The sequence below is a fragment of the Dasypus novemcinctus genome, chromosome 11 (genome assembly GCF_030445035.2).
Source record: "Dasypus novemcinctus isolate mDasNov1 chromosome 11, mDasNov1.1.hap2, whole genome shotgun sequence".
Lineage (NCBI taxonomy): Eukaryota > Metazoa > Chordata > Mammalia > Cingulata > Dasypodidae > Dasypus > Dasypus novemcinctus.
In genome coordinates, this window is record NC_080683.1 from 95746612 (window position 1) to 95768649 (window position 22038).

The 22038-nt window shown below is 34.9% G+C and overlaps 1 protein-coding gene across 5 annotated transcripts in view; it reads right to left on the reverse strand.

Moving 5' to 3' along the window:
- Window positions 1-1157: 1157 nt before the first annotated feature.
- Window positions 1158-22038, reverse strand: part of CEP85L (centrosomal protein 85 like) — a 219340-nt gene continuing 198459 nt past the window's right edge. For all 5 annotated transcript variants that reach the window (XM_058307330.2, XM_058307329.2, XM_058307332.2 and 2 more), the window contains 3 exons: window positions 11583-11690; window positions 9794-10025; window positions 1158-5792 (listed from right to left, as the gene is read on the reverse strand). In XM_058307330.2, coding sequence (XP_058163313.1) covers window positions 5629-5792; window positions 9794-10025; window positions 11583-11690 — 504 coding nt within the window. In that variant the 3' untranslated portion in view covers window positions 1158-5628. The remainder of the gene's footprint in view (window positions 5793-9793; window positions 10026-11582; window positions 11691-22038) is intronic.

The window sequence follows — 22038 nt, forward strand, 5'->3', positions numbered from 1 at the left end:
ACCTCATATTTTTTAATGTAATATTTTGTGTGATTTACGTATCTTTAAAAAAAAGATAATAAAAAATAATTTAAAAAAAAGCAGAGATGGCCAAGCACCCTGCATGGCAACTTTTAACAAGGTGAGGCAGTTTGAAATTATTTTATGAATCCCCTAAAGAGAAAAATCATGCTTATAAACTAATCTATTCCTGTGGGTATGATACCATTTGATTGCATTACATTCAGATGAGGGTACTTTGATTAGATTACCAGATAAGATAGTTTTAGGGTTTCTGATTGGGCTAAATCACTGAGGTGTGATTCATGTTGAATCTCTGCTCTCTTGCTAGGTCTGATAAAAACGGAGACACAGACACACAGAAAATGGAAGCCACCATTTTTTGATCCTGTCATGTGAGAAAGCACTATAGGATCACTTAAGCATGAAGCCCCTAAGAGGCTGGGCCCAGAGGGCAGCTCAAGAGGAGATGGTGAGCCTGGAGGGGCCATAATGCTTTGCCACATGTCTGGACAACAGAATTAACAGTAGCTGACTTTGTTGAGAAAGCACCTCTTATGGCGCCTAGATTTGGATTTTTCATGGCCTTGGAACTGTAAGCTTTTACCCCAAATAAATCTTCTTTATAAAAGCCAACCCAGTTCTGGTACTTTGCATTGGCAGCTCTTTGGCAAACTGAAACACAAGTCCTTATTTGTGTTTCAATAAGGCATCGACCTTTGATTAGAGGGGAGGACATAAAAAAGATTTGATGTGCTCACCCAGACTTTCAGCCATGTGGAAAGCTGAGGCCAGATACTGTCAGTTGGAAAAATAGAAAGAAGACTTCTGATTTAACATGAAATTCAAAGAGGGGACAATGAGCTATTAGCTGAAATGGATACAGGCAGGACTTTGTATTTATAGGCCTGTCATCAGAAAGTTTCAGTGCCTGTGAAGTGGCTGAGAAATTCAGTTTTTCAGATGACTGAAAAGAAATGAAGACAGACTTAGAAGGCAAAAGTTTCCATATTCTAGCTCAAGATTCTCTTGTGTATTTAAAGGAAGCTTTTACCTAAAAGTCAAGTCAGCACATTCTTGTCATTGAGAATTCAGGAGAGTGAGTGTGAAATTTCAAATACATTCTTATATTAACATTAGGCACTAGAAGACATAGATCATTTTATAAAAAATTTATTACTCTGTAAATACAAATTCAAACATCAACAAACAAATTTTTCCCCCAGTGGAAAAATACTAGCCATTAACATTGAAAACTTTTTTTTTTTACTTAATAAATAGAACTTTGGCATTCAAAATTCTAGCTGCAAACCCTTTAAAAAAAAAAAAAAGAACAAAACCAACCCCTTTACAAAAAAAGAGGTAAGAACTATAGGTCAAAAGGCATAAGCCAACCAGTGGCTTATAATTCTTTTTTACAATAACTGTATTTCAATTAAGTCATGAACATTGTATTTACAGATGAGGTATTCTGGCTGGTTCAAAATTGAACCTAGTTTACAAAAACCACCAGTCACAGTGACTGATTAAACACTCAGCTGTGCTTTTAATGTAACCACCTAGCACCTTACTACTTCTTGTCATCACACCAATGTGATGCTGAACTTTATGTTTATGTATTTAAATAGCTATTTATACATACATGTACACACATACACACACAAGTGAATACTTCCCAAAAGAGTTTCCTGCTCACTACACAAAGGGAAAAGGCTGGGTTCCAAAGACATGTTTCTAATACTTTTTCTCACCTATTAATGAAGAATTGTTCCTTACTTAAAAAAAAAAATCCTTAATCAAGTCTATTTAAAGAAGAACAAGGTGCAACAATTAACATTCTTATAGCTCATGTAATAGAGAAATGAGTGCTTACTGCGGGCAAAAAGGCACAAAAGGTTCTCAGTATTGCAGCTGCAACAGTATTGTTAAAAGATTTACCAATTTGAAATTACATTCTTCTTAAACTCATATGTTTTTTAAATTAAGAAAAAAAAATCAAACTCGTTCCCCCTTCATGATTCAATGTATGATATAATCATACAGCAATATACCATCATGGCATTTTGGAGTAAAGTTGAAAATTTTGCTCTTTATACCAAAAATTCAAATAGGAAATAAGTTTCTCTTGTTTTATGAACACTAAAAGAACTGTCAAAAATGGAACCAAAATGAATTAACTTTGGCAATAAGAGCTACAGCTACTGGCAGTTTCAAATTATAGAATTTGAATGAGCCTGGCTATGAGAAATGCTTATTACTGTAATTACATAGCTACATAAGAGAATGCCATTAACCCAAATTAAAGGTGTGCCTGAACTGAACTCTGCTATATATAAACACAGTCCAGGTTCTCAGTTAATATTTTATTCAATGAACTATTACAATTATTTAAAGACCGTTTTCCAAATAAAAGAGTACCTCTAAAAATGTCTTCTAAGCAATTCCTATGTCTTGAACTATGCCAAAGTTAATTTATATTAAGCCCATTACTAAATTATAATTTTAGCAATACTTTCTACTGGTTGAGATTGTCTCAAACAAGCTATTGAATAAAGTCTAATTCAGATTCATAAACTATCATGACCGAAACAAATTTCACTAAAATACTGTTAACATTAAATAGTCACTCATTTCAAATATGAAAAAGAGCCATTCTTAGTAAAATAAATTCATGCATATCTTATTCAGTCAATAGTTGGATTTTAAAATCAAGAGGTCACTGAAATTTTACTAACAGCTTACTTAACTAAAGGTATCCTACTTTTCTGAAATCAAAGGAAATGACAACTGTGACTTTGAATCAGTTAACTGTGTCTGCACAAGTAATTTTGGAGTTTCACTGGAACTACTATTACTTTATTACAGAATAAGCTCAACTTCAAAACCCAAAAGACCAATAATTAATGTTAATACTGCATGAGAAAATTCTTAAGAGGACAAGCATTTAATTCACAAAAGCATAAGTAAAAAGTGGTTTCATATCACAGGGAATTGAAAGATTTACTTTAAAATTTAGGTTAATTTTCATTTCAGGCATATATCACTGTAATAACTCCTGAGCACATCCCAGCTCAGCCTGAAGCAGGACACTATGATGTTTTTATATGCCCATCTTACTTGGTCTAATGGTAAAATCTTTGTTTTCAATGGGATTCCTTTATTACTACTACTTTAACCAAGAGACTGGGAGGGGAATTTTCTGAAAAATCAAAACAAAAATTAAATACTGACAAAATAGAATACTTCTAGTTTCATTTCCCCCCTGTACTCCCAAAAAAATTTCCTTGAAAGCTGTCTACTTATTATCTAGGCTCCTTTATAAACTCCTGACTCCAAGCAATTAAACTTTGTAGTTTAAGATTATACTTAAACTATTATATCTTTCCTATGGAATGTATACATATTGAACACTGAAATGCATCAGCAGTAGTCTGTCAATTTCCCAATAAGTTAAAAAAATTACCTCAAGAATGTGATTTTAAGTGAAATTATTTAAGATTTAGAAAACTACCTTATTAAAACAAATAAAAAATTATTTTATCCCAACTAAGCCAGAACACAAATTGCATTTATAGAAGATTAAAACAAATGACCATAAATTTGTTTAAAACAACAACCATAAAATCCCCAAACATATACTAAAAACCTAGATGTTTAAATAAGAACCTGGTGACCCAAATGTTTGCCCATGAGTATTATCATTTTAGGGTATCTTTATTTCCAGTGTCTTGGAGGTAGGGGGAGGGGGTTTTACTCAGACTGTAAAAATGTTTGCAGCACTTGTGCCTGATCTATTTTAGATCCTATTATCTACCTTACTGTAAAGGGGCTTTTTCAAATACTAATTTTTGCAAATCTGAATTCTTGGCATTCAATTTCTGGTACAAATACACTACTCCCTGATTGTCTTCAAACTACCAACCTTGGAAAACAAATAAACAGATAAGAAGGCCTAGTCCCTGACCTTATCACATTAGATGAACTTCTGCATGGATTCCTTAATACCCTGATCCTGAGAAGAAAGAATGGCATGGAGGACTCAGGCAGAAGGCAAGGCTTTACAATGTGTAATTATTTCTGGTTACTGAGATGTAATTACAAAGTAACTTATTGAAAGCTCTAAATAAGCCAAAATTCTGAACTGAGTGTCTTCCTGGATAGTCTCTTCGGAGGCCTTATACTTATCCCACAAATGTTTTCACTGCTGAAAATATTTAAGATAAACATGTTCTAGGAGCAGCCTTTATACCAGTATAAGTCTGGCAAGAAAACAGGCATGTGATCTGCTCTTGAACAAAACAATATTACCCTGCTTGATTCAGGTCCCTCACTCCTTCTCCCCTTATTTAGTCCTGGCCTAAGTGATACTTGGGTTGCAATGTAAAATCAAAGCAACTTGTCAAAGGACAACAATCTGCCATAATTAAGTATAATTAAAAGAATGTAACGAATGCTCTAAAGTTCTTCTAAAGCGCTAACTAAATCAGAGACAATACTCTTTGGGAGTTTAAATCATTGCATTTCATAGGACTACCCTGTACTCCATGTGAAGAGCTAACCTGGCCAAGTTAGTATTCTATGAAAAACCCTGTTCATTACTGAATATACTTTACCTGATAAAATGAATTAAAATATCATCTATGTCTAGGTTTTGTTTTATGCTAGTAATTACTCAGATAGAAAGAACACATGGGCTTTCTCTTAAAGTAGTTAAATTTTAACTGATGTTGTTAAAATGTAAACTTGAGATTTGGATAAATAAACTATTATTCTAGAGTCATTTTCTTAATCTTTCTTTTACAATAATAGTCTGAGGCCTTAGAAGGTTTGCATTATTTCCTATGGCTTTGTTTTCATTGATATATAAAACATATAAATAAAAATTTGGAAATAGTAAGGGACATGTTAAAATTAGTTCAAATAATATTAAACTTCCTCATAAAAAAAGAGATCATATCAAAATTTCACACCTCTAAGACAACCCACAATCACCCTGGAAAAGTGCTGTCCTACCTTCACTACTAAAATCAAAGCCAGCCTACCACCTCATCATCTCAGCAAAGTGATTCTTCAACAAAATACAAATGGCTTTGCTGCTGTACAACTATTAGACTGCTGTTGGAACCCATGTTCAGCCAGCCCTTGAAAACCCTTAAGTACAAAACGAGCTTTGACGTGAAAGAAATACAAGAATAAACAGAGTGTGCCTTTCTCAGAATGGTTGTTTTGACTCTAGAAATCCATACACTTTTGTGAATAAAGCGCATGTGTGCATGCACACAGACACATACCCACTAGGGTTAAAAGAACTCCTACCCCTTTATCTGAATGGCACTCTTCACAGCTTGGTCCTACAATCAGTAGTCTCAGAATTCAGACATTTTTTTCTTGTAGACTTTATCACATTTTTCAAACGGTAATTTGATTTTTTGGCCTGATTAGATAAGCCCCATCAAAACCTCCTCATACCTTTTTTCCCCCAATAAATCAAATCCACAGGAAAAAAATCCTGAGTGCAAGTCATTTGTCACTTGCCCCTTCCATCAGAACTCCTTAAAAGAAATGGAAAGAGCCATAATACAGCAGCATTTAACAATGGGTCATTATTGCTGCGGAACCAACACTTGATCACTGGGTAATGCAGTTGTCCCCCATGTCCTGAGCATAGCGGTCTGATATTGTAGTCCTTAATTCATCAATGTCTCTCCGTAACTGGCACACATCTGACAGTTTTTTAGTGAGTGTTTCTGTGCTGTGATCATTCTCAGTCTCTTCAGCTGAAAAGTTCATTGCTGTGGAAATAAAACATGGAGAGAATGTCTCATTTTTAAGCAAAAGCATATTATTATTCTCAACTTAATTACCAGTGGAAATACAAATGCTGGACACTTAATACCAGCCAGGCTCAGGTTTATATTATGTACCATTCAATATCAAATAGATCTTATCTACTTGGTCCTTTTAAAATGTTGTTAATTACTTTAAATACACTAAATTCATACAGTGCTGTGTACAAATATGACATGTTTACTGAATGACAAAATACCAAAAGTTTAAAAAGGAGTGTGTTCATATGTCTCTCTTTAGACTCATATCATAACATAAAAGAAGGCAGTGATTGCGAAATAACCTTTCCGAATACCTTCATTGGCCATAGTAGTTTCCCAGAGGCATGAGGATCAGATACCTGATTTGTTACTTTAACCAACATTAATTGAATGCCTGCAATGATCCAGGCATTATACTAGATGCTAAGGTCAGCAAATTAACGGACACAGCACATTGTTCTCAAGGATTTACATATAGTTTCATAAGCAAAAAAACACAAATAAGTATTGCAGGTGACCTATCATTATACACAGGTTATAATGGCACAAGGATAAGAACAACCAAGTCTAACTTGGTGGTAGGTACTTGTTCACACAGTGGGCCAAGGAAGCATAATTAACAAAGGTACAGAGTCAGGAAAACCAAATGATGTGGCCAAATTTGAGAAAATTCAAGATCAGTAACCACCTCTAAAATGGTCAAACACAGATTGTGAGAGATAAGAGTGTCAAGAAATGAGGCTAGAGAGATAGGTGGGTATACCTATTTCTACTACAGGGGAGTGTAAGTTATTAGTAAATCAGATTCATTGTTTAAACAGATCACTTTGGCAACAATGTGAAAAATGGATTGGGGAGAGGGAGTGGCAAAATGGTTGGCAGAGAGACCAGTATAGATGAAGGGCTATGGAAAGCTGGAGTGACAAGAATAAATATAAGTAGTAGTAATGGGATAAGACAGATTTGATAGAGCTCCATCATGGACAACTTGCATGGGGGCCAGAGATTGGAACAGGACACGTGTCGGGGGAATGAAAAAGCAAGGTGAAGGATAAGATATGGCTTGAGGTGATGGGTGCATGGTGATGCTAATCAGAGAGGAAAAGAAGGTTTGGGGGGAAGGAAAAGCAGGTTTGGGGGAGAGAAAAAGTGGGTTCTGTTTTGGACATGTTTAGTCAGTGATGGCTACGAAATAGCCAGGTTCTAATAAATAAGTGAATATAATCAGGGGCCCAAAAAGAGATGTCTAGGCAGGGTAAAAGATGAATGCATGTATGGGTCAAAGGAATAGTGGTAAAAGACAACAACAAGACATGGGTAAGATTATTCAAAGTACCGGATAAAAAAAAAAGAACCAAAAGCCAAACCATGACAACAAAAAAAACAAAACAAGGGAAGCAGACTTGGCCCAACGGATAGGGCATCCGTCTACCACATGGGAGGTCCATGGTTCAAATCCCAGGCCTCCTTGACCCGTGTGGAGCTGGCCCATGTGCAATGCTGATGCACGCAAGGAGTGCCATGCCACACAGGGATGCTCCCCGCGTAGGAGAGTCCCGTGTGCAAGGAGTGTGCCCTGTAAGGAGAGCCGCCCAGCGCGAAAGAAAGTGCTGCCTGCCCAGGAATGGCACTGCACACACGGAGAACTGCCACACACATGGAGAACTGGGCAGCAAGATGACGCAACAAAAAGAGACACAGATTCCCGTGCCACTGACAACAGCAGCAATGGACAAAGAAGAACACGCAGCAAATTGCCACAGAGAACAGAAAACTGGGGGGGCAGGAGGAAAGGAAGAGAAATAACTCTTAAAAAAAAAAAGTGACTATTGAAAACAAAATAAATCAGGCCTCTGAGGGACACTGATATTTAAGGTACAGAGAAGTCCGCTGAAGACTGAGACTAAGTGGTCATAAAGGTAGAAGTGGAAACAGAACTTAGAGAAGATGTCATGGAAACCAAGGTGGCACAGAATCTGAAGAAAAGCAAAGGGAGCAGTGTCGACAGGTAACTAATGGAGCACTGAGATAAAGATTAAAAAGAACCCATTTGTAACAGTATTTTACAAATTAATTGGCTGGTCATATTTTCACGATGTCAAACAACAAGGTAAGAATTCTGGGGCTGAACTTTTAAAGACTGGAAGCAGTCCATGTTGGGAGATGAAGGTGGTATAAGGCTGCTGAATCTCCCTTTTATTCATATTAGGATAACTCTACTACCCTATTACTGAAAATGTTAAGAGATACTATCTAGGATAGTGCAAATGTGGAAAATTACAAAACAATTGGAGGGTAACCAGCTCTCAAATGGTGGATAAAATGAGTTGTTTGCGTGTGAGCTTTTGTTTTTTGCTCCCAAGAGATCAGTTCTAACTAAAATACCCTATGTTCCCTGGCAAACTCCTTTTCCTACAATTCAAACCAAATATCGGCTCTCCATGGAGCCTTCACAGAACTGACCAGGTAGACTTAGTTGGATTTTTTCATCCTGTGCTTCCACTATACTTTGCCCACATCTTAATTACAGCACTTACCTCAATGCTCTAACAATTTGGGTTATGGGTGGCCAAGGGCTTTATTTAATTTGTCTGTGTGATTTTATACTGAACTTAATGCCTAGGCCTTAGTAAGCATCTGATAGATGTTTACCAATTGAGTGAATATATTTAAACATTCAATGTGTTTTTTACATACCCACATTCAAAATGTGCACACACATCTATAAAAACATGTAAGTAGAATTTAGAAGATTCTGACATTTCTGACTAAAGAGTTACATTTTATTTAACATGTGATGCATTTGTAGTAACTTCACAGCTTAGACCCAAATGTAGTAGAGCATTTTCAAATAAGATATTCAACAACAGGTCTGGATGATTACAGTTAATGACTGCATTGTTTATATTTGAAAATGAAGGCATCAGTGTACTAGAAATGATGCAATTTCACATAGGGAGCAGGCTTTCTCATTTTTCTTCTTTCCAGAATCCTGTGACTTTGACCAAAAGCATTATTTGGTTTGCCAAAATAACTATTATGATGTAAGATGGAGCTGTTTTATGAAACAGAAAAAAAAATCCCCACGTTTTAATTACTATTAAGCAGTAACTAAATACAGCATGCTGGTTCATAAACTTTATTACAATGTGACCCTACTCCATTCTTATCTCCTTACAGAAGTCCAATTCTTCTGTATTAAAAAAAAGACCAAGAGGTTGACTATTTTACAACCACATGCAGAAATAAATATTTCTGCAAAGAAACCAAAGAAGGGAAGGGACACTAGGATGTTACTGTGGCAGCTCTTACAATTAGGTGTGGAGGAAGGTAGAACTGAAGCAGAGAGAGGGTGTGTGTCACACCGAAAGGGGCAAGGCCAGTTTTATGCATGATGGGGGCAATAGCTCTGTAGCCTATGAAAACCCTCTCTTGAGACAGCACTGGCATTCATATTAAGCAACTGCCATAAAACACACATGGCATAGGAAAACAAGTGTTTTCTCCACAAATATTTTACCAGTGGACATATTATTGGGTCATTAATGTATATAATCATCACATGAAAGCAAAGAGAAGGAACCATTACTTTTCTTGGAAGAGTTAAAATACTGTTAACTGATCAGAGATGCTGGATCCTCTCAGGAAATTATACCTAACTACTACTCAAGTTCCGTATTTATAGATTCAACTCAAGAAACATCCTGCTCATTCACACAGCAGATTTTTAGGCATGCTGCCAAGTCTGTATCAACTATGACCCTGGTTCATGTAGCAAAAGTATAATGAGGTAAGTTCTAGTAATAACAGGTATACATAAACCCACAGAATGATTCAGACTTATAAATCTAAATAGGGGAGGAGATAAAAATAAATAGGGAAAAGGCAGTCAGAAATCTCTGATTCATGAAGACAAGTTTTTAATTGTTAGGCAATAAAGTAAGGACAAGTCATCAGCCACTTACATCTAATTCCCAGTAATAATGAAAGATTAGGCTCCTTGCCCTGAGCTCTCTGATTAAGAATACTACACAATGCTTTCAAGTCAAACAAACAATAGGACATTTCCTTGAACAGCTTATCAATCACAGTCAAATCAGATAGTGGCCTTTTGGAAAGAAATGTCTGCTGCCTGGATTGGTCTGCTTCCTGGCCTTGATCCAATAAAGAACACGTCTCATCTGTTTGTCTTTGGTTCTACAATGTGCAAAGAAAACAAATGAAGTTGTTAGAAGAGAGGAAAGACACTCAAAAGTCATATAGGTTAACTTTCTCCCCCAAGTTTATAAACAAAATAGTGGAGTCATATTTTATACACATTAAGCAGATTCAAATGCATACATACAGTGAAAGACAATTTAAATAGTGGAAGTGATTCCTCTGATAATTCCACTGTGCCACCTGACACCCTAGGGTAAACCCAACAAAGGAAACATAAATCCGAAGAGTATCAGTTTCTAGGGCTCTCTCATACTCTCACATAATGAGCATTTTGCTAGTGTATGTATTTTTCTACCATGGGATATATTCCAAGGACAAAAAGAACTACAAAGAAATTTTTACTACTTTCTTTAGTTTTGTTAGTGGTAACAGCAAATTACTTTTAAATTATTTTTATAATGAGAAAAAAAAGCAGATGTTATTATATTAATGTTGATAGGAACCAAAAATTTCAGTGTAAGAGAAATACAAGTATAAAACCAAAGAAGGAAAAAACCCAACAACTCTGAATTGTTAAATCTGAAGTGGAAGTATCAATATAAACTCATGATTGAAGGCATTCAAGAGAACGCTACCCTCACCTCATCCCAAAACTACTATCCACTGCTCAACCTGAGAATTACAAATTAAAGGGCACTTTAACTGTATTTGGAACTGATTTGAAATAACCAAATAGTCTGGGTTGGTAAGGAAAAGAACTTTTTTATAGACTACTGCAAGCTAATAAAATGTAAAAGGAAGGATATAATTAGAGGGAAAAAATTTAAAAACTTTTCAACTTTCTAATGATTCAGGCAGCAACCATCCATGGCTACTAAAACCATCAAGGGAAAGGTTGCTAGCAAACTGCTTATTTATACAGTTTCTAAGTATCACCCCAAAGATTACTGGCTGTTTGGAAAGAATCAGGCTGTCACTACCTTAACTCAGTGATGAGTATTTGTCACTTACAGGGGAATAACCAAACTTTATATATCCAATGATGTGAACAACACCTACAAAATATTGATGCAAAAAAAAAAAAGTATGACCAAAATCTAAACAAGACTTTAGCTCTAACTGCTGAGACCAGGATCAACCACACTATGAGGAAGTAATTAGACATCTCCAGAAGGAAGGAGAATCTACAGGTCTATAAGACAATAGGTCCAGTTCTTCAGTAAATCCTTATCAAGAGGGAAATAAGGGGCCTTAGATTTCTATGACCTAACAATGAATGGGTCTTGGTTTCACATCCACTATAGAAAAAACAAACAAACAAATAAAAAAACACATTGGGGGGAAGAACTGGGACATCTGATTATGGGCTAGGTATTATTGAATGTTGAGGAATTATTATTCTTATTGAGTATGGTAATGGTATTACAGTTATATAAGAAAATGCCCCTAATGTTTGGAAATGCATTCTTAAGTACTTAGGGGCAAAATGTCAATTTTAAAATGTTTTATAAATATGTAAAAAATAAGCATTTACTTAAACTTAAATAGGTAGTAAATCATCCTTTGAAAGCAATATGAATTTATTCTACTTACTTCAAGCAATGCTTCCGTTAATCTATGTATGTTTCTTTCTTTATTTTCCAGCTCTTCCATCATCTTTTGAGTGGTTAACTTCTCTTTAGAAAGTTTCCCTTGCATAGACTACAATGAAGCAAATTGGAAAGCAAAGAATATTAACATTTAAAGAAAAATGTCAATATAACATAGATAACCATAAATATTGGCTCTGAATACTTCAGATCTTCTTTCCTCCCTAAACCCTTATAAAATGAAGTCTTTACTCTTACATCAAGCCATATTACTTCTAAAGCAGATGAATCTAAAGAGAAGAAAAAAGCCTCTTCACCAAGAAAGTTTTTAAGCTGGGTAGAAACAAATCAATCTGGTTCAAATTTAAAGTTGCTCTTTTTTTTTTTTTTAAAGGAGGTACTAGGGATTGAACCTAGGACCCTTGTACATGCAATGCAGGTGCTCACCCACCTGAGCTACATCCACTCCCCAAGTTGCTTTTTAATGCTATATTATAAATAGTTACAGGTTGGCAGTGTGTTAGAAAAAAATCTATACCATATTTTTTACATTTTTCTTATGGTAATAAGATATAATTTTTATCATTCCCATAATTTAAAATACAGCTAAACTCCCTTCTCTCAGGGTAGAGTATTCGAAGCAGTGAATATAATGTTGAACTCAGGCCAAAGGCCTACTACGGAACTTTGATAAATTAATCTCTTTTTTACTCCATTACAAGGTTAGAAATTATCTAGACATGATACTACCACAAGAAAATCCAGTGTATAGCAAAGCAACATACAGGCTATTTAAAGACTACTTGATCATTTTAGCTAATAAATCTGATTTTCAGCTATACACCAGAGAAAAACTTGCCATAAGCCCTGTAGTTATTAGTGAATTCTAGGTGTTTTTATTACTTTTTTCCCTTTTGTTAGCCTAAAAGATCAACAAACATATGACCAGATGAGAAATTTCATATTTTACTTTCATCCCTATATTTAGCCTCAACTCTGAAAATACATCAGACTGTGGATCACCCAACTAAATAGAACAAATGAAAATTTTTTCCTCACATTACTTCTAGATGGAATAGAAGAAAATAGCTTTCCCCAAGGATTCAGACAAGACTCTGTAAATACAAAGCAGTGTTCTCATCTAAATAACAAATATTTAACACTGCTGCTTTTTAATGTCATTTGTCTGATAAACTGAAAAAATATTATATTTAATAACTCAAAAGTTGGATTCAAATAAAACCAAAATCGGAAAAGGGTCGGTTTTCTCTAAGGGAAAATTTGTTTTGTATTCAACAAAAATGAATCCAACAGCACAAAGTAATATGGGGCTCTCTAAGTATGTATATTTTTGTACACCAAAATTCCCTTGAAATCTCAGTTATTTGATAGAATTGTCATTTGGAGATTTATCTACCTAGGTGACAATCTATTCTTACTGGCCTGACAAGATTATTTGACTGGAATCCAGAATTCAACCTACGTTTTCTTAAGATTTGCTGCTGTTTATCAGAATTATAGATGAACGGTACCACACAATAAACTACTTTAAAACTCATATTTGAACAATGAAAACTGAACCTAAGAGGATATTTTCATAATGTTGTAGTACAGTTCCTTAAAAGATTATAGTGTTTGTTTTCTCCAATTCAAAGTCATGTTTGAATATGACTAATAATTAGTAAATCTGATTAATATGTACCATGTAAGACTGAATTTATATCAGAGAAGCAACAGGCATAAAAATAAATTAGAAATGGTTGGCAGTGGTATTATTTGTTACAAGAAAAAATTTTTGGATTTGGGAAACATATTAAGTTTGATATGACCTGTTGGTTGGGTCAAGAAGCACTTTAATAGGAGAAAGATCTCACAGATACGCTTATCCTAGTAGGACCAAATGCTGTGCAATTTCTGGGATAATACTAGGTGTATGAGAGTTACAGGTGTCTGTCAGTAACACTTCACCTGAACACTAATTACTTCTCCATCCTAATTTGTAAGAAAAAACATACACTTTCAAATTAAGGGTGAAAAAGAGAAAGGAAAATTTCTACTGAGTTTTAAATGGTCTCACCAGATTAAAATTAAAACAGAACAAAAACTGATTATTATACTAGGTCTCCAAAATAAAGCATAGTTTAGGCAGTGTGCAATGCCATTTCTTACTTTTTAAAACCGTCCTGTTCTTTAACAACAGAAGGAGGTTTTGGTAACTAGTTCCTTTTTGACATTTTACTTAAAGTTCACTTGAGTTTTGAAGTATGTATTATTACTCTTATTAGTAATATATTATATATTATAAATATAAATGGTACAGTATATTTGCTTTGACATAAGAACCCATAATACCAAGTTATTGGTTATTTCCTGTGTATATGTGATAGAAAACTTGGGAGAAGTTTCAGTTTTTAATTTGTCCTATCAAGGATGATTAATGCATATGTTACTTTACAAAGTATATGCAAAGCATTTTTGAAATCTTTAAGATTTAAAAAACATATTTTTTCAAATTGGCAGTACTATACTATGCGTAAGTGAAATTATACATATTCTTTTCTAGAAATGTGTTGGGTCTGTGAAATTCAGCATAAAAACAATCTGTTTGTGTAGGTCTTTATAGATCAGTGTATGAACTATTATTTTTACTCTGAAAAAAAAATGAGGAATCACTGAAGGTTTCTGAATAAAGATGTAATAGGATCTGATTTTTAATAGGACACTCAGGCTGATGATGAGAACAGACTGTGGGCAGGCAAGGGTGAAAGCAGGAAAAAATATGCCCAAATGGGGAATGAAGTTGGTTTGGACAAGTGTTGTAGCAGTCGTGATGATGAAAAGGGGCCAAATTCTAAACCTATTTTGAAAGTTATAGAATTTTCTAACAGGTGTGAGGTGAGACAGACCAGGATATATCTAAGGTTTCCAGCCTGAGAAGATGGAAGAGCAGATTTACCATTAACTGAGATGGTAAATACAGAAGGTGCAGCAAGGTTTATTTATTTTTTGGTTGGGGGAGGATAAGAAATTTTGTTTTGAACATGTTAAGAGTCTTATATGTCAAGTGGTAATGCTGAAGAAATAATTGGATATTCAAGTCAGGAGTTCAGGGGAGAGTTTTGAGCTAGACATAAAACTTAGGGAGTGATGAGCATATATACATATTGTATTTAAATCCATGAATCTGCGTAAGATCGCCAAAGGAAGAAGCATAGATTGAGAATACTGACAAGAAAAAAAAAAAACTCCCTTTCTTAATGTGAAACAGTATTTTTTTAAAAGAATTTGTGTCTTTAAAATAAACCTCATTATTAATATCCAAATAAAACTAAACTTATTACTAAATTATAAAATGGAAAAGCTTCTAATAAGGTATTAAATCTGATTTTCACATACTAGTCTACTAACCTGCTTATACATTACAATAGGATTTATGTTACAGGTTTCAAGCTTATGATGTCTAGTTAAATGAAACCAGAACAACAACAAAACCTTAAAAAGTAAGTTCCTCTGAGATGTTCTTATTGAAATTTTATTGGATATAGCAGTCATTTTTAATTTATTGCTGAGAACAAGTGAAAGGTCTCACACTGTTATAATTCTGTTAATACGGGCATACTATTTCTGCAATTTATGTAAACATACTAAGATAATGGTGTTAGTATCATAAGAAAGACCAATGAATAATGAGCATGTATATTCAACAAGGTAAGATATTTTCTCCCAACAACTAAAAAATGATTTCAGTGAAAGTATAGAATTAATGGTGATACCATAAGATTCTAAAGTCAGAAAAAAGTAGTTTTTGGGTTCATAGCTTATGTGCTATGCAATCATGGATATGTTATTCAGCCTTTCTGGGCCCAATTTCAGTCAGAAAGACTTTCCTATCTTGTAAGTAATTGTGAAATTTACAGTGTGTATTCAGATGATATCTTTGGGTGTTTACCCAGTTTACAAATCCTGTAAGTCATAGTACTAGGATTCTGTACTCTTGGGTCATAGCTGAAAGAACACTTGATCAAATTTGACAAATGTGACAAATTGGGAGCTAGAATCTACAAATTAATCTCTACAAGTAGCTGAATGATCCTATGGAACTTAGGATCTGTAGGGCAGTCATATCCTGCCATGCGAGCTAAAGAAGAAAAATAAGACAAATCAGTCTGCACTGAAAGAGAAAGAATGGGACATACTGCGATGAGAGAAGCAACAAAACCTCTTCTTTCCTGAAGCCCAGCTTCATTCCTTCTTTGGGTTCCACAAGACTTCTCTTCATTCTTGTAACAGTAGATTCTATTATTTTTTCTTAGGTCAAATTGAGTTGGTTCTACTGCTTATAGTCAAAAACCCCAAATGACTTCTACTGGAAAAAAAATTTTATACAGCAAACACTAAATCTTTTCTTCTTATACTAAATATTTTTAAAAGCCTTCCAAATTCAGCAGAGAGGCTGAGATTTCTGGAGGGCAAAGATTTTTGTTTGTTTTTCCTCTACAAGAGTAGCTGGCCCATGGTAGGCCCTTGGTAAAAAATCACTGAATGAGTTGAAATAAGGAATAAACAGAAAAGTATGAAAGGTACTACTCACTCAATACCCAATTTGTTTTTGTTTAATGAAAAGCTATGCTTACTCATTCAACAAATAATTACTGAGCATCTATTATGCACAACACATTGTGTATAACCCTAGGGGATCTATTATAAAGCCCCTGAAACAAATGTATCAGAATATGGAACCAGGCATTTCATTTGCTCTCAAGGAATTAACTATATCATATTGAAGAACTTAATTTACTTTAAAGAATATAGGATATTTAGTGAACTATCCTATAGATATTTTAGAGAGAAAACTTCCAAATTCTACTTCTAGACAACTGAGTGTGTTTTCCACAGAAGATTCTAGTTTTCCGATGGACTCCTGTTTAAATATCTTTCACTGCAGGACAAGACCTTTTACTTAAATGCTTGCTTCCCCTGAGGCATAAGCAACGAAGGAATCAAGCCAACACTTTTCTTGTGTATTTTTCATCTTTCTCTTGGGATTTATCTCTTTTAGGAAGTCAGGAGTAATGCCAAGAGCACAAACCCTGAAGTCAAACAGACCTGAATAAGAGGTTCAGCTGTGACTTAGGACACGTTCTTTTAAATCTTAGTTCCCTCAACTATAAAAAGAAGATGGTATTTCTTATTGTACAAAATTAATGTTTAGAAACAACATGTAAACCACAAAGCACAGTTTCTAGAACACGTAATATCATCACCATCATCATCATCACTTCACGGACACCTTAGCAAACACTACTTTACCCCAGAGGCTTCATTTCTCAGTTTGGCCCAAGTGTAAACAAACATTAAATCCCTTTTCTTATCCCCCTGGGCTGAAAAAAGGGGAGAAATTTCAAAATATTTGTAAAATCTAAGAGGAAAAGGAATTTGTGAAAATTTAAATAGAGCCATGTTTCTCAGTTCTAAGAATCTTAGTAAAGACAGTATAGAGCTCAAAATCGTTTTCTTAACTATCATTTTCCTACCAAATATTAACTCTTAAAACATCTGACTAAACAGAAGAGTCTGGCATGGAACAGGAACACCTCCACTTCGATGGGCCTTCCTTCCTGAAGCCTTCCATGTTGACGAGTCTGAGGAGTCCACTTCAGTCCCAAACGTCTCTACTTTCAGTTCTGTGGATCACGGCAGCATCTCCAAAATGAGGACTGTGAGCTTTGATCCCACAGGACTCAAGGGAGAGACACCCGTGGCTCTGGGACATCATGACCACATCCAAAAATATCCATCTGAAGTGACATCAGTTACATGGCAATACATGACATCCTACTAAAAGTCTCACTTTAGAAACAATATAAGTATAAATTCCACTTGCTTCCACGGAACTCTGGAAGATGACAGAGATTGGAAACGGATTCCACAAATGCTGAATTGAAGGGGAAAAAAAGAAAGCACCAAAGGAAAAAGATCTATGATCAAACATCCCGGTCTAGAACCCTACCCCACACTCAGTCCCAGGTAGCTTAGTAGTCACACAGAGGAAGCATAGCCTGGGGACTTCGTGCCATGGATTCAGACCATAGAGCTACTCACAGCAGCAAGTGAGAACTCCATGCATATCCAGGTACAGAGGCCCAAGTCTGCAGAAACTCAGGGTAGAACACAAGTGGCTTGTGAGTATATACAAAAAGGCCCCCAGGAAATAAATGAGACCATGGTAGAATTGCTGGCAAGAGGTGTACACACTCAACCCAGTCTCTAATTGCTGGATAACCTAAATGAACAAATGGATCCTTTTGAACATCATGTTATACTAATGATGCAATCAGAGGCAGAAAAGCCTCATAGGAAAAAGAAAAGGTGGGTTGGGGTGGGGGGTGCTGAACTACTGTAAGGCAGGATAGGTCCCAGGAAAAAAAGTATAATGAAAAGGGGACACTGAGTGAGGGAGAGAAGTTAAATCAGGAGCTGGGGAGAAAATGCTACATGAAGACAAACAGAACAGATCAGGAAAAGGAAAGGAAGCTTTCTCTTGGAGGTGAAACAATTGCACATAAAAGAGCAATATTAAAAACTGTACTGTATTTCCAGGGCAAGAATCAGATGCAGAGAAAATCTGAAGACAGGCTGCTCTACAGGTCCAGTGCAAGTGGAACGAAGCATCAAAGAAGAACCTAAAATGTGGCCAACCTACAATAAAATCCCAGGCAAAAGGAAGAAACCAACCTTCAGAGTTAGCACATCAAAATAATCAGATGCTCAGACATCAGCAAAAAATTTCAAGCTATAGTAAAACAGGAAAATATGGCTAAGTCAAAAGAACAAATTAAAGGAGACATAGACTTTTGGATCAGCTAATCAAAGAAGTTCAAACAAACCTAAACCAATTCAAGGAGATGAAGGAAACTATGGATAGAAATGAACTAATGGTGGATACAGAACTAAAGAATACTGTGACAAATTACAAAGTTTAAAAAGAAACAACAATTATGGGAATGAAAGATGGAGATTAAAAATACACTAGAGGTCTATAACAAACTGGAAAAGGCAGAGAATCTGAACTGAAATACTGGATAGTCAAAATCATTCGCTCAGAAGAACACAGAGAAAAGAACAGAAAAAAAGATTCAGGGTCTCAGGGATTTGAATGATAGCATGAAGTATACAAATATACAAATCATGGGTGTCCCAGAAGGAGAAGAGAAGGGAAAAGGGGCAGAAAGAATATTTGAAGAAATAAAGGACCAAAAAATGTCCAACTCTTATAAAAGACAAAAAATAAAACACATCCAAGAAGCGCAGCATACTCCAAAAGAATAAACCCTAATAGACCTACTCCAAGACACATACAAATCAGAAAGTCAAATGCCAAAGATAAAGAGAAAATTCTGAAACAGCAAGTAAAAAAGTGATTCATCACATACAAGGGATCCTCAATAAGACTAAGTACCAATTTCTCCATGAAGGTGAGAAGGCAGTGGTGTAATACATTGAAGGTGCTGAAAGAGTAAAACTCCCAGACAAAAATTCTTTATCTGGCAAAACTGCCCTTCAAAAATGAAAGTTTAAAATATTCAAAGATAAATAGAGAGCTGGTCAAAAGAAGACCTGTCCAACAAGAATTGCTAGCTAAAGGAAGGGAGTTCTTCGGGTTGAAAGGAAAATATGTCAGACAGTGGCTTGGAGCCAAGTGAAGAAGTGAAAACCTTCAGTAAAAGTAACTAGATGGATAAATATAAAACCCAACAATACTGTACACTCAAATACATAACTAACTCTTAAATTCATATAAGAGCCAGAATACAACTGAACATGACAAGTCATTTTTCTTGATAATGGATAAAACAAAATATTAATATAAAGAGGTAATAAGGGATAAAAACAAAGAGGAGAAAGCAAGGGAAACTGGAGTAGAGAATGTGTATGCTACTGAAGTTAAGTAGTATCTTTTCAAATTGGTTGTCTATAGATGTAGGTTGTATAATACAAGCTCCAGGGTAACAACAAAGTACTTAAAAAATATACAGAAACAAATGAGAAAGCGATCTGTCAGACATATTACAAAAGATCAACTATACAGAAAAGGAGGCTACAATGAAGAAAGACAAAATATGAATGATGTATAAAAAAGGACAAAATGGCTTAAGTAAGTACTGCTTTATAGTAACAACACTGAATATTGATGGATTAAACTCCCAAGTCAAAAGATAAAGACTGGCAAAGTGGGTTTAAAAAAAAAAAAAGCATGATCCAACTCTATGTTGTTTACAAGACACTCACCTTAGACCCAAATAAAGAAATAGGTTGAAAGTGAAAGGATAGGAAAAGATAGTCTGTGAAATAGTAACTGTAAAAAAGCTGGGGTATACTAATATCAGACAAAATAGAGTTATTAACAAGAGACAAAGAAGGACACTATATAATAATAAAATGGTCAATCCATCAATGAGAAATAATGTTAAATATTTATGCACCTAACAACTGTGCCCCAAAATATATGGAAAACACTGGCAAAACTGAAGGGAGAAATAGATACCTTTATAACAACAGCTGGAGACTTCACCATACCATTCTCATCAATAGAACATCTAGAAAGAAGACCAATAAGGACACAGAGAACTTGAATAATATGATAAATGAACTAGAACTAAAAGATGTATATAGAACACTGTACCCCAGAACAGCAGGATATACATTCTTCTCAAGTGCACATGGATCTCTCTCCCAGATAGACCAAATGCTGGGTTGCGAAACAAGTCTAAACTTTAAAACACTGAAATTATACAAAACATCTTCTCTGAACACAATGGAAAGAAGCTGGAAATTAATAACAGGCAAAGAACTGAAAAATCCACAAATATATGCAAGTTAAATAACACATAATCAATGGGTCAGAGAAGAAATCACAAGGTAAGTAAGCAAATATTTTGAGAGGGATGAAAAGAAAATATATCGAAACTTAGGGGATGTAGCAAAGGCAGTGCTCAGAGGGGAGTTTATATCCCTATATACTTACATTAAAAAAAGAAGAGCTAAAAACCAAAGACTTAACTTCACGCCTAGAGAAAGTAGAAAAAGAACAGCATTCTAAACCCAAGGAAAGCAGAAAGAAAGAAATAACATAAGCAGAAATGAAATAGTGAAAAAAAACAATAGAGCATTAAAAATCAAAATCTTTGAAAAGGTTAATAAAGTTGACAAAACCTTAGCTAGACTATACAAGGAAAAAGAGCATGCTAATAAAGTCAGAAATGAGAGGGTAGGGAAAATTACTATTGACTCTACAGAAATAAAAAAGATAATAAGAGGATACTATAAACTGAATGCCAACAAATTAGACAACCTAGATGAAATGTACAACTTCCTAGAAACACAGGAACAACCTACACTGACTATAGAAGAAATAGAAGGGCTCAACAAACCACTTACAAATAGTTTGAATCAGTCTTCAAAAACCTCCCACCTAAGAAAAGCTCAGGACCAGAGGGCTTCAGAGGGGAATTCTACCAAACATTATCAAAAGAATTAATATTAATCCTTCTCAAACCCTTCCAAAACACTGAAGGGAACACTACCTCATTCTATGAGGCCGCACCATCTTTATACCAAAACCTGATACAAAAAAAAAATTACAGACCAATTTTTCTTATGAATATAGGTGCAAAAATCCTCAACAAAATACTGGCATGTTGAATCCAACAGCAAATTTAAAAAATTATAAAATATGATCAAGAGGGTTTTAACCCAGGTATGCAGGGAGGTTCAATATAAGAAAATCAATTAATGTAATACATCACATTAATAGAATGAAGGGGGGAAAAACACGATTATCTCTATTGACGCAGAAAAAAGCATTTGACAAAATCCAGCATCATTTCTTGATAAATGCTTTGAAAAACAGGAATAGAAGGAAATTTCCTGAAAATGATAAAGGGCATATATGAAAAACCCACTGCTAACTTCACAACCAATGGTGAAAGATTGAAAGCTTTCCTTCTAATATCTGGAACAAAACAAGGATGCCTACTGTTTCACCACTGCAATTCAACCTTGTACTGGAAGTTTTAGTCAGAACAGTCAGGCAAGAAAAAGAAAAGACATCCTAAGTGGAAAGGAAGAACGAAAACTTGCACTATTTGCAAATGTCATGATACTATATATATAAAGTCCTGAAAAATCAACAAAGCTACAAGAACTAATAAACTCAGCAAAGTAGCAGCTACAAGACCAACATGCAAAAAATTAGCAGTGTTTCTATATGCTAGCAATGAGCAATCTGAAGAGGATATCAAGAAAAAAAATTCCACTTACAATAGTAATCAAAAAATGAAATATCTAGGAACAAATCTAACCAAGTATATGAAGGACTTGTTCACAGAAAACTACAAAATATTGCTAACAGAAATTAAAGAAGATCTAAATAAATGGAAGAACATTCTGTGTTCATGTAC